The 13,731-nt window shown below is 29.8% G+C and overlaps 1 protein-coding gene and 1 long non-coding RNA gene across 2 annotated transcripts in view; one reads left to right on the top strand and one right to left on the bottom strand.

Annotated features, from left to right (window-relative positions):
• Cht6 (Chitinase 6) overlaps positions 1–13,731 on the top strand; it is a 91,245-nt gene that overhangs the window by 67,887 nt on the left and 9,627 nt on the right. Inside the window, exon 20 of the mRNA XM_026632382.2 lies at positions 9,012–9,282. Within this exon, the coding sequence (XP_026488167.2) occupies positions 9,012–9,282 (271 nt within the window). The remainder of the gene's footprint in view (positions 1–9,011; positions 9,283–13,731) is intronic.
• LOC113394918 (uncharacterized) lies at positions 444–9,229 on the bottom strand. Its single transcript, XR_003368619.2, has 2 exons — positions 8,992–9,229; positions 444–525 (listed from the first exon to the last, which is right to left on the bottom strand). It is a non-coding gene; the product is annotated as an uncharacterized LOC113394918 (long non-coding RNA).

The following is a 13,731-nucleotide window of genomic DNA, read 5'->3' on the forward strand; positions in this document are numbered from 1 at the left end:
GGATAAAATACATTGAATTTGAAGATAAAAATTCAAATTTTATAACGTAAATTATATATTTAAATTTATTACTTATTTGCATTCTAATGAGTATAATTTCCATGCTTGAAAGTTTTTGTTTTTTTCACTAAGACATATTATATTGAGGAGAAAAATTAAAAAATATATATATTTTATTAAATCAAATTCTTAGCATACTTTTGTTCAATACACCGTGTCATGTCGTGCTAACTTTTTATTATTAGTGTTTGAGAATTTCATATAGTATAATTTAAATAGTATGGTTTTTATCTTAAGAATTGAATGTGATATAATGAAACAGAAATAAGAAAACATTTTACTTTTTTACGTTATAATGGATCTAACAGAGACTTTTAAATTTTTTTTATATAATATATAATAATATATTATCTAGGGAGTGGTGGATAATTAAAACACAAAAATATGCTTGTTTTATTTTACAATTCCAAAAAGTATTTTGTTAATTTCTTTACATCTTCACATCGAATGTTGAACTGCCGCGTTCTGAAACAAGAAAAACTTACATTAGAGACTAATAACATAACATAGAAATTTATGACATTGAAAACTCGATTTTTTCGATTATAATTTATCAATAATCGTCTTATTGTAAAATGTCGAGTAAAAATAATTTATTAGAATTATATTAACTTCGCATATTTTAACTTTCTTTGTCTCTCTAGACTTGTACCTTTGTCTAAGTTTATTACTTTAAAAAAACATATTTTAAATGTCACGATACCGATAAATTATTTCAACGCTTAAAAAATATGCTCAATACTATCTTTGGAATTATTTTTTCATTGAATAAACATCGACCAATTGAGGTAAAACTAAGATCGACTCTCGCGCAGCATCCGAGAGAAAACGGCTTTCTCTCATCTCGCTCGGTGTCTAACCCGGCACGATTGTTACGTCACAGTTCATTAATTATTTGTTTTCTTTAACAAAAAGTTTGTATAGGTTTTATATAACTAATATCGCTATCTCCATGAAGTTCCTGAAGCTATTCATTACATCCTAGCATTCGTAGTTGTGAAATTTTGTAAATTTGGATAAAACAACTTGTGATTTTATTAACTTAATTTTCTTAAAGCTGTTATCAGACATTTTAGACGAATGAAAAATATATTCTTTAAGAAAAGAGCATTACTGAAAATTATGTATTAATCAAGAATCAGTCGTTGAAGATAGTCAAAGCCGATATAACAATCAAAATTTGAGAAAAAATCTTTAAAAATATAAGTTTGTAGATTAAGCATACTCAATTCAAATTTAATGAATATTATACATTATAGAATAATTAACAAGGATTTAAGGATACTTCGAAGCAAAATAACCAAGAACCGGCTTAAAGATACATTTTATCTAACAACTCAATCATATTATTAAAAGTATAAATAATAGATCATAAAATAACATAGTATTAGAGATTACGTACGGTTATGAAAAGGTTCAGCAGTAATGGTAGACAATATTTGTTTTATAAGGAAAAAGATCATAGATTAAAAATAATATAGTTACATGAATAAATACTATTTTTCGTTTCAATATTTTTTATACTTCGTTAACATTAAATAATTGACAAGAAAAAAATAAATGTTTATAAGATTTTTATGTTTTAAAGTATTAATGTTTATTATGTCTTATTTTTGTATCTCCTCATATATATGTATTGTAATGACAAATGAAGCAATTCCTAACGTATCTTCTCCCTCTAAACTAACGTTAAAGAAGTAATCTAACTTGTCTCGAGTCGCAAGAGATCTTTTCTTATTTCTATTGTGTTTTATTTCGTTTTAAAATAAATACTTCTAGGTAATTAGTCAATAAACATCTCCATAAAGCCCTAAGTAAAATACAATAGTATCTGTTTTACAATACAGTTAAATCTCAGCGTTAAACTAAATTAAACAGATTAATCAATGTAATTATGTAATAAAATAATTATTAGTCTTATAAACAATAAAGTACTTAGTGTAGATTTTTTTGTTTTAAGAACATATACTTAAGTGCCTCTGAGATTTTATTTAAATAAACATCAAGATAAACATTGTCTCCTTGTGATTTTCAATATAGGAATATTAAAAAAAAACTATTATTTCAAAATGTATACATGTCTTTTACATGTATATTGTTTGTATGTGTAAGTCGATATCAACAAAGCTATTCATATCACTATTAAATAAGAATTCAATAGAATAATATTTCTACCTTAAAACCTTTTTGCTCTAGGTACCTTCTCGTTTTATAATCTGTGACATAAGGTTCTATGATTCACGTGGGCAGGGCGCGGTTCTTACGTAAGACACGACTGAGAAAAACGTGAAAATTATACATTAGGAACGCTATTATTGACATAGTATATAATTAAACATTTGCATAAATTTTCCATAAAATCCAGCAATCGCATCGACTAAGTTTTTTTTATTATGAACGTCTAACAAACGAAGTAAATATAGATCTATAATATCATATAATTTAAGAATAATGTAAAAAATATATAAATATATTTTTTTAGTAAAGAAGAATGTTATACTTATGTTTGTACATATATTTGTATATATGTACAGCAATTATGTCGCAAAATATTATTACGTATGTATATGTGCTCGCCATTTTTACTGGAAGCAACTTGTAAAATTAATTCACATATAATAAACAGTAAAGTAAAAGTATGTTACATACAACTTTCCGAAAATACATTTTGATTATTATGTAATTAATAAATGCTTGACTAAGAAAAAAAACTCAATGAGTTGAGGAAATTGTCATTATAGAGAAAGTAATGGCGTTATTCTGGTCTATTACGAAACGTACAAGCGCAAACACATTATGCAAATCATATTCAAGATCAAAGCAAATAGATCTCGTAACTAAACTGGTCGATAGACAAACAGACAACTCCCTTGAAAGATAACTATTGTTGTACCCTACTTATCAAATATCTCACATTGTCACTTGTCAATGCCTTTGAACTGAATTCTCTAATAGAGCTTGGTATATCCAAGTATATACTTCAATTCAGTATGTAGAATTTATATATGAAAACAAAGAAATCAATATATTTGGTTCTGTACTGTAACAAAGAAATATGAAATTAACTATAATATTCAGTATAATGTTAGTATTTTATACAACGTTTTTTTTAGAAATGAATTACTTTAAAATGTTATTGCAATGTAAATATTATAAATAATAAATGTAACAATTAATTTTAATATTAAAAAGTATATTTAATAATATTCTGTAAAAATGAATACACGTTATAACAGACTTAGTTTGAAACAACTGATCGCACGAAAAATTACTCGCAAAATTACACAAGCATTATATATTTTTAAATTATTCGTCACCTAATTTCCCTATTATTATTTATATATATTATAAATAACATTAAATCTTACTTATAGCTTTATACAATGGCATAACATTAAGATTAAATAACTAAATAAATTATTGAATGAGTCAGACTAAATGAATACATGCCTTACGTTGAATACAAAAACAAAAATCTTCTTATGTGATTTGAAATTTAACTCTATCATTACAAAAGCAACTAAACGCGATGGGCATATATATGCTTATTAGGTTAAATCTGAGCCAAGGCTAACCACGTGCTGTTTCAACACGCCCATTACACATTTGGTTATTTGGGCTCAAATTATATGGAAATTGGACTAAAAACCTGGATCAATAATTTCATTTCAGTTTTAATTTGGTTCATTACTAACCGTTTATCGCGACTTTGATTTTTTACTAGAACCAAGACACTATAAATACATTTATATTTAGTGCAGTTAATGTAATAATCACTCGTTCTTAAAGCGTGTGTTTCACGCTCGATCGATTTAGTGAATTTGAAAATCAGTTCCTAAATTTCGACCCACACCGAAGTGATTCACATACAGTCTAATAATAATTTTAAAAAAAGTAAAAGTTTAATATCGTGTCTGTCTGTTTGTTTAATATAGATCTGATAACACATTTATTTGTGACAATTATTACGGAGAAAATTTCGCAAATAAAAAATATGAATTATATTTTCAATGTTACTGACAATTTTTTATTTTAGATGTGAAAAATGAGTGCTCGGTTGGAAAACTCATCATTTGAAGCACTTTTGATTAATACCGGTATATATAACTTCAACTATGTTAAGTATTAAATATTGCTTATAATAAAACAAGTCAAACTAACTAATTTATAAATTATTTGAATTTAATAAAAACTACAACAACATTAGCTAAGTCGTCAAAAAAAACTGATTGAAATAAATACGCCTTAAAAAACCACTACTAAAAATTCACGGTCGACTTTGTTTATTCATTTGACAGGCTATAATGAAAATACAAATCGTGAATTGGAATCAAACAAGACGTAATGCAATCGAAGCTGCTCAATAAAAATTGTTATTCTCGTCACTGCTTGACCTTAAACTCGTCTAGAAATACTGGTCTTTTGTCATCTGCCATTTTCTGGAATATGTATTTATAAAATAACAGGCCCCGCGGCTGTATTCGATTGAAACTCATGCTATGAAAACTTAGTAGACAATTCATGTTTATATTAATAAAGTTTGCAAAGGTTCTAAATTTTAAGTAAACGGTACAGTAGTAATGTTCAATTGAAAGGTCAATAGCTCATTGATTCGGGTCGACTTGCGAATTCGATCCCGACTACATGGACTGTCGTTCCCACTACTAGGAGAGAAAAGCTTAAATTTGTGAAAACAAGTTTTACGCTTAACTTTACCGGAAAAAAGGAATATTAGTAAAAAGAATTACCTTATTTTATTATATATAAATTTATTTTGGAATTGATTAAATTAATCTCTCAATAAAATTCAATAAATAGGCCTTAACCTTAATAAAAAAAAGTATAAAAACTATATTATGTTGATTAACAAAAAGAATTGAATGATATGAACAATATATAAAGTAATGTCTAGCTAAAAAAAACATAATATAATTTGTTTTTTAAGATATCTTGCAATTATGTAAAATATTAAATAAATTCCAACTTATGTACACCTCTGAACACGTCTCCTATATAATATACATCGATTGAATTGCTAGTTTGTTTTCATAAGACAGATCGATGACAATAAAGTATGACTCATTTGTGTGCTTTTATTTTTAATTTTATAAGTCATACAATCACCTTGTTTAATATGAAATATTATCAGTACGTCTCGTAAAAGTTTAATTTAGTGTCTGTCTGTTTGTTTAATATAGATCTGATAATACATTAATTTGTGACAATTATTACGGAGAAAATTTCGCAAATCAAAAGTATGAAATAACTTTTCAATGTAACTGAAAATTTTTTATTTTATTTATTTAACATAAAAGAAACTACATTTGGAAAACATCTAGCAGTGCAACAAAAACAAATGGTTTTATCGTGCACTGTGGATTTAATCAATGAAATTTTTAGTATGTAAACATAAAGTACAAAGATGTAGATAATTTGTTTTTATTTATTTTTTATAAGCAATGAATTGCATGCGGCCAATGTTCTTAAATATTTTCATCCCGTCAAAATGGTTTTTTATTAACAAAAACGTCAACGAATCTATGCAACGAATCTAACTTCAGAAGCCAAATAAAATTTTAAAATATCAATACAATTTCGGTTAAATATTTTTTGGTAGATCTGCCAAATATTTTTTAGTACATCTGTGGTCACTTCCACTCCCATTAATACAAAAAAACTTCCTTACAAGTTCACAACGTCGAAGAGCCTCGATCACCTTGAAGCCGCATTCCTACAAAATACTACCTACGTACTCTACTCGGCTTCCTAGATTCTTCGAGGCTTTGTAATTTTATCATACTAAGAGCATAACAGGTGACATTGTATTGATTTCATTGTAATGGAATTTTGAATTATTAACTATTGGAATTTATAATCTAGGTACGAAATACACTGAATTGAACGACCTTCGTAATAGCAGTACTAATATCGATTCAAGATACTTAGCTGATTCAATGCGCATGGACGTTGGCCAAATATATATATTTTACAGGTGGTATCAGTATAATTGGTCATTAAGGTCATACCGACAAACGACCAATGGACGAATCAAACAAACATAATTATGTCAATATAATTTATCGCATAATTACATGACATTAAAAATTTGAAAATTGCGTTCAGAATGATTTTGATTGTAAATTTTAAACAATTTTGGTTGCTAGTCGTTAACTTGCACCGGCTTATCCTTATTTAACAGATGGTATCATCCCACGTTTTAAACCTACTCGTGACGAGCTCAATAGTCGGTTACCAAACAAGTTATTTTTGAATCGCCTAAACCTACACTTAACTTACGCGAAAAATGAGTACTCGGTTGCAAAACTCATCATTTGAAGTATTTTTGATGTATACCGGTATATATAAGTATACCCATATAATTGGATGAATAAAATATCTGTACAAAAATATAAGAAAAATTTCGCGTTACTTAGCTTAGTGATAAAAATAAAAACTCCTTAAATATAGCTCTCTTTCTCGTTCTCTCTACGTCACATCTTTCTTCTCTCTCATGTAACGAAATACGTGACGTATCCTTAAAATTTTACTCTGAAATCTCGGCCACCTATCGATTTTATCGAAACGTCACCAAAGAAATTTCACTTCAAAATCAGTATTGAGTTGGGTTTATCATAGCGTGTTAATTTAAAACAATATTTTTGTTTATGGAAAGAGAAAGTGGCAACACAATGTACATGTCATGGGCCCCTTACTACAATGAAACAGAACATTGCTTATATTTGCATGAATATTTATTAATGAACGATTTTTTAGATTTCACTCGTCATTAAATTAAAGTGTGAAAAATACACTGACGGCCGACCGATGGGTGTTACATAACCTTACGTAAGACACGATATTTTAATCGTTAAAAATGTATCGATCTGGCCGAGTAAAATAGAGAAACTGTACTAAAAAACGTGTTTATGTCGTACTCTGTGGCACGACTTCAAATTATATCAGTATCCCGGATATACATAACTACTATACTATTTTTTCGAACCTTATTTTTCTTAAAGAAATAAACTTTGCATAATAACTGCAAATAGCCAAGAACATAAGGAAAAACCACGAAAATATAGTCTTCAGCTAAAAGTTGATTATCGTGTAACACTGGTATAAAAATAAATCACAGTAATTCGTAAATCATTGATATTAAATTAATCACTTTATTATTAGAGCTATAAACATTTTTAAGACATTTTGTTATATTTCAAGAGTCATTACACGCTATTTACTTAACTTATACATTGTGACTAACAATCGCTATTTAAACAAAGCTAGGAAGTAAATTTTAACCCACTTCTAATAACCGCATCGCTTTGAAACTTTGTCAGTGTATGGTACAACATATTGCAAATCTATTTGAAATAAATTCCAATGATTTAATACGATTAAGCTGATCTGATAATTTATGAAGTTATTATTTGAAGGGATATTTAGTTTGATTATTAGGTTTTATACACTACATTGACGAAATGACAAGTTTTATTACCAATAACTGCTTACTATAAATTAGTTATTTATTTAAGAAATTGTTAAGTAAAACTGTAATTTTGTACCGAAACTTACGCAATGTCATCGTATTAGGAATATATATTTTGGTTTCAACCACAAATAGAAAATGACATAGTATTTAAACAAATACGGCAAAACTAAACGATTAGTTAACAAACGTTTGCAATGACGTTAAGTAGGCAAACCTTATTTGAATAAAGACGTGCCATCTATGTATTATATATACGTAGAAGATTTAAATAGAACGGAATATTTTGATCTTACCGCACAGTACTGGTTTTTGACAACGAATGAGCCAGTGTAATTACAGGCACAAGAGATTTTTCTAAGATTCCTAGATAGGGCATCGAAAGTGCTAGAAATTATATATACTTTTTCCTTATTTATGATCAAATAAAGGTGTGTACGGTATGTACTTACGTAAAATATTTTTCTACAAAAAAAATTAACAATAATCTTATGAATTCCTCGTAGATATTTAAATAATATTATCACATAAATGTATAAATTATACATTAAATGTGATTCATAGAAATGTTTATACATAACTTACTTTTTATTTTGCTACGAGATGTTGTCGTTTGAGATTTAAAGTAATTTCAAAATACATTAAATATGTTATGTTATAATTAATAATACATACAACTTGGGATGGTTTTTGATTTGATTCATTTATAGCAATGAAGTTTTCATAATGTCAATGTCATTCAAAAGTCGAATGCTATTATATATTTGTAGTAAAACTATCGACTGACCCAACCGTAAATACACAAATTATTAATTTAATTGTCTTTACATTAATATTATTCGTTTAAATACTTTTATCGTTATACGTTTAAAATCATATATAAGTTGTTAAGAGATAATATTATTAGAAAAGGCTGGACTTTGTATTTATAACTTCATATTTCTATCTGAATCGCAATTCTAACCGCAAACCTCACCACAGACTATACCTACTCTGTGCAGGATACTTGGCAAGATTATCTGTCTACATTCAATTTAATCTACATAAGTACATTGAGTACTAAATAGCGGATAAAATAATATTAAACTTAGTACTACGTTCCTAAAGCATAAATCTCTTCAGAAACTTGGCGGTCATTTTTTATTAAGTAATTTATTAGATAATACATATTTACTTAGCTAAACTTTGATATATTTTTAAATTTAAATTGTTTTATTTATATAAAATACTAATTTATAGTTTTTTATACGTATTCAAATTACAAATTACTTATAATACTTAACTCTACCTTATAAAACTGGCTAACTGCGCAAATATTTTTCTTTGATTAAAAGTAATACATAGTTCTACCAGAGTCCCATCTTTAATTGCAATAATAAATTATTGTACTACTTTTAAGAATATAATTAGATCTTAATAAATAAAATTGAATTCTTCATACTAACCAAGTCTGTATTGTCAACAGGCAGTCAAAGAACGACGACCGTTCCTGCGTCGTACAAAAGCGACGGCACCACCCGACGTCACCGAAACGGATGGCTCTACCACCGTAGAAACAACCACCAACAAGTTCACCAGAGGCAACAACAGGTTCAACTTACGAAAAACGGAAAAAACGACCGAGAAACCGCGGGAAAACAGCGAAACGAAAAGCAAGCTGCCATCTTCGAGCAAAGCGCAGACGCGTAATGACAGACCCCGTAACTTCGTACGGCGACGGCTTGGAGGGGCGAACTGTGAGTCCGGTTTTTGCATTCCCAATCATTGACGCAATTCATCTCACACCAACACGCGAATATCACCTTAAACCGTTAAAATTCCTTACCGATTATAGATAAAATTCCGTGTATCATTTATAGGATAATTGCAATTATATTATGATCAGTATACGGTGCATAGGTCTTTGATTCCAAATGTTCTCGTAGTTGTTTACTATCGAAAGTTATATCGGTAGTTGACTCCTAATTTTTATAATGAAGTTTTGTATGAATGCGTCTTGGCCGTAAATGGCCTTGGTACTATAGACACGTCTGACTGCCAATCAATGTGTAGTGGCTACTTGCTATGGTTTCGTAATTCAACGTTATTAAGGGGGTGTGGCAAAATTGTTTATTGGATACACGAAACATACTCTTAGAATCTAGTTTAAAAGAAAAATATGTTTGCGAAACCATTAAATTTGAAGGTAATTTGAAATTCAAGTAAGATTTCAACGTGATTCCAATCTATTTCCATTTGAATTAAAGCTATATCGACAAAAAATATCTAATCTAATAAAAGAAGAATTTCAAGAGTTAAAAATTAACTTTTTACGATGAGGCTTTATAAGACCCTTTCGCCACGGATTGAAAATATTTTTTTGCATGTAAATGTATCAACGGTTTCGCCTAATATTCTAAAGAGAAGAACTGACAAAAAACTCCAAACGTACTTTTGAGAAATGATTCCAAAAGGTCCTTTTTGAAATTATTCCGAAAATTACAATTTTGGAGCTTTAGCATTTTTTTCTTTTCCACTGACGATTCATTTGTCAATCAAGTCAGGTGTAGATTCGCATCATAAAAATATTATCATTTATTCAAGAAAATAATAACAAAAGACAAAAACACTTGCAACTCCTCGATTTCTATTTTTGTAACACTGAACTCTTTGAGCTTCTATTATATATACATGACTTTTCACGTACCTATCTTGATTTACTAGTATGTATATCAAATCTAATCAAAATGTTCTTTATTCAAGTAGATACAGCGTTGGTTTAAATGTAATGCTACCACCGGCTCGGAAAGTACATTCTACCGAGATGAACCGACGAGAAATTCAGTACATACGTATTAACAGCACGATTAATTTTTCATATGTTCTGCTTTGAAATCAATAAATACTTAGTCCATTCTATTTTATCTTTAGTATAATCTTGTATTGAATAATATGCCTTATTTATCAATTTTTATTTGACATGAACTATATTTTTTTAATAGGCCAAATTAAATATATCTGACAATCACAGAGGCGAGTATTGAAAAGGTACATCTTATATTTCGCGGTCCACCATTTCACATGGACGGTTTGAGAAATGGTTTATATATAACCCTATTTGTCGGCCGCGGTTTCGATCGCGTTTTAGACAAAAAGGCCAAAGTCTTTTCTAGGAGTTCAAGCTTGCTTCATACTAATTTTCGGTTCTGTTTGGTGGTTAAAGAGAAACAAACAGACAGAGATATTTTTGCATTTAATATTAGTATATATGTATATATATATTATCCTATGAAGGTGACCAAAGCTTTTGGTAGGTTGGGTAGTCCATTTGTCATTTGTTTCCTTAATATAAAGAAAACAAATATATTTAGCATTAGCATTTTTTAGCATTAGCAGCCTGTAAATTTCCCACTGCTGGGCTAAAGGCCTCCTCTCCCTTTGCAGAGAAGGTTTGGAGCATATTCCACCAAGCTGCTCCAATGCGGGTTTGCGGAATACACATGTGGCAGAATTTCGTTGAAATTAGACACATGCAGGTTTCCTCACGATGTTTTCCTTCACCGCCCAGCACGAGATGGCCCAGTGGTTAGAACGCGTGCATCTTAACCGATGATTTCGTGTTCAAACCCAGGCAGGCACCACTGAATTTTCATGTGCTTAATTTGTGTTTATAATTCAACAAATATATTGTATGTATGCAATCTAAATATTCTTCGCTGCATGTATGCTGATTGTATGATACACAATAGTAGGTCAAAAATATATATGTATATATGTACTTTAATTAAACGAGTACAAACGACCATGACAGTGTTTACGCTACCTCGACGTCCTTTCGTCTTCTCAAGAAATAACACGTGATAATTCGTCACGCGAATATGCCCCATAACCACTTGTAATAGAGTTTACAATGAAATATATATTATTACAATCGACATTGTGTAATTATCACTCATAAATGAATCAGACCTCAATTAAGGTCATCCAGGTACAAGTTTTATTTATTGATGAAAACCAGTTTTGATGTTTTCATGTTTTCTATCCTCTGCATTTTCTCTTGCATATTAATAAAGGATATATAGTCTCATATCGAACCGGTTCTACAAATGTAATTAATGTTTATTAGAATATTGCACAGTTTTGTGTGTCATCTAATCTAATCATACAATTTCTTATATGCAATAATATTATCAACCCAATGTTTCAATTTACATTACATTACATTAGCAGCCTGTAAATTTCCCACTGCTGGGCTAAAGGCCTCCTCTCCCTTTGAGGAGAAGGTTTGAAGCAAATCCCACCACGCTGCTCCAATGCTGGTTGGCTGAATACACATGTGGCAGAATTTCGTTGAAATTAGACTCATGCAGGTTTCATCACGATGTTTTCCTTCACCGCCGAGCACGAGATGAATTATAAACACAAATTAAGCACATGAATATTCAGTGGTGCCTGCCTGGGTTTGAACCCGAAATCATCGGTTAAGATGCACGGGTTATAACCTCTGGGCCATCTCGGCTCATGTTTCAATTGTAAGAGTATAATTAGTGAGTGCAGTTATCCTAACTGATTTCGCCCAGAGTGATCGTTCCCAACAGACTGCACGGAAGATTATTATTCACAAGTGTGTGTACATGTGGCATTTTCTATTCCCTTAGACCGGGCAAAATTATAGCGCAGAATAGTGCTTTAAGACGCTACGAGAAACCAAATGATTTAAGAATATATAAACTACGTTATTCATCTCATGCTCGGAGTTAATGGAAACCAAATAGAAGTGGATGCAATATTTATAATAATAGTTGAACAGATTATGTAGGAAATCATATGCCTTCATCTAAAACTGTTCATCTCTTTTTACATACTTTCATGTGTCGAAATATTTCAGTGTTATTTCCAAGATTGCCAACGCGTAATTGTATTTTTAATGCGTTTCGCATTAAAGTTTTTTATTTACAGTAACTGCACGTTAAAAATACTTAGTTACTATATTAAATTAGTTTTGGTTTCTTTGCGGCAACACATCCTCTTAGACCCACAGACAGAAGTCTTCGTTTAACAGTTGTTACTGAGAGCGTTTCTCACAGTTAACTATTCACAGTTGCGGTCTTCTAATATGAAGAAATTTGGTGTAAAGTATTGAGGTTATTCCAGGACACTTCAGTGTGAATTCGGTGCTTTAGAATTTTATCCGTAATAATATACAATTTTTTTCACAATGGTCTCCGCTATGTTTGAAATCACATATTATTATGTTATGTAAGCTCAGTGGTGCTGGCATGACCAAAATCACTAATCCATGGCCTAAAAGATTAGCTACAATTTAACTTAGTCGTTTTTTGGGCATACGTCACGCAAACAATATGACTACATCTTCAATTTGCTGACAATATTCTCAATATCGCGTAACAAGATTTCAACATTGCTAAACCTCGTATGGGTCCAATGACAAAATTAACGAGCGTTTTCAAATCCACTACAAATAAATAATGCAATAGACATGGACGGCATTTGGACATACTGAGCACCGGTAACATTCACACGCGAACAGTTTATTTACAACAAATTACATTTTGCAACAATTTCATAATGCAATCGCTTTTTATATAAGTAAATGTAGATGTACTTCATTTACCTAAAAAATGTCACCTACCTTAAAAATGTCGCTATTTCTGTTTTTAAATTTAATACCTTATTAAAATCTGAGTTATTTTCACCTTAAATTGTTTTTTTTTAATAGAGTCATACTTATAAAAATACTGTAGAATTTAGATCGTATCGTACTGCGCAACTATCGTTTAACCGAACGCCTCGCATGTGCGTCCATCAATTTGTCCAGTATACTATAATAAGTTTATCTGAAACTACGGGTCCAAATAACTAAGTTATTCTTTGTATTAAGAATCGATATACACTAATATTTATTTGTTATTAACTTGCGTTATTCTGGTCAATTTCTCTATTTTGTTTAGTATAAAAGTGGGCACTTACCTAAAAATCTCTTATAGACATCCCATTAGGTTATCTTCAAAATGTTCATAGTTATTTTGAAAATCTACAATCTTTCATGAAAAATTATGATTTTATTATGACATGTAGGGATTTAAGCAGCGTTCCTTTGAACAACGCCTTACTAAAAATTGGTATACTCTAATTCTGTACGATTGCGTAGGGTATACATCCAATTAATAGACCGTAAGTTATTA

This window comes from Vanessa tameamea, chromosome 13 (genome assembly GCF_037043105.1).
Source record: "Vanessa tameamea isolate UH-Manoa-2023 chromosome 13, ilVanTame1 primary haplotype, whole genome shotgun sequence".
In the NCBI taxonomy this organism is placed as follows: domain Eukaryota; kingdom Metazoa; phylum Arthropoda; class Insecta; order Lepidoptera; family Nymphalidae; genus Vanessa; species Vanessa tameamea.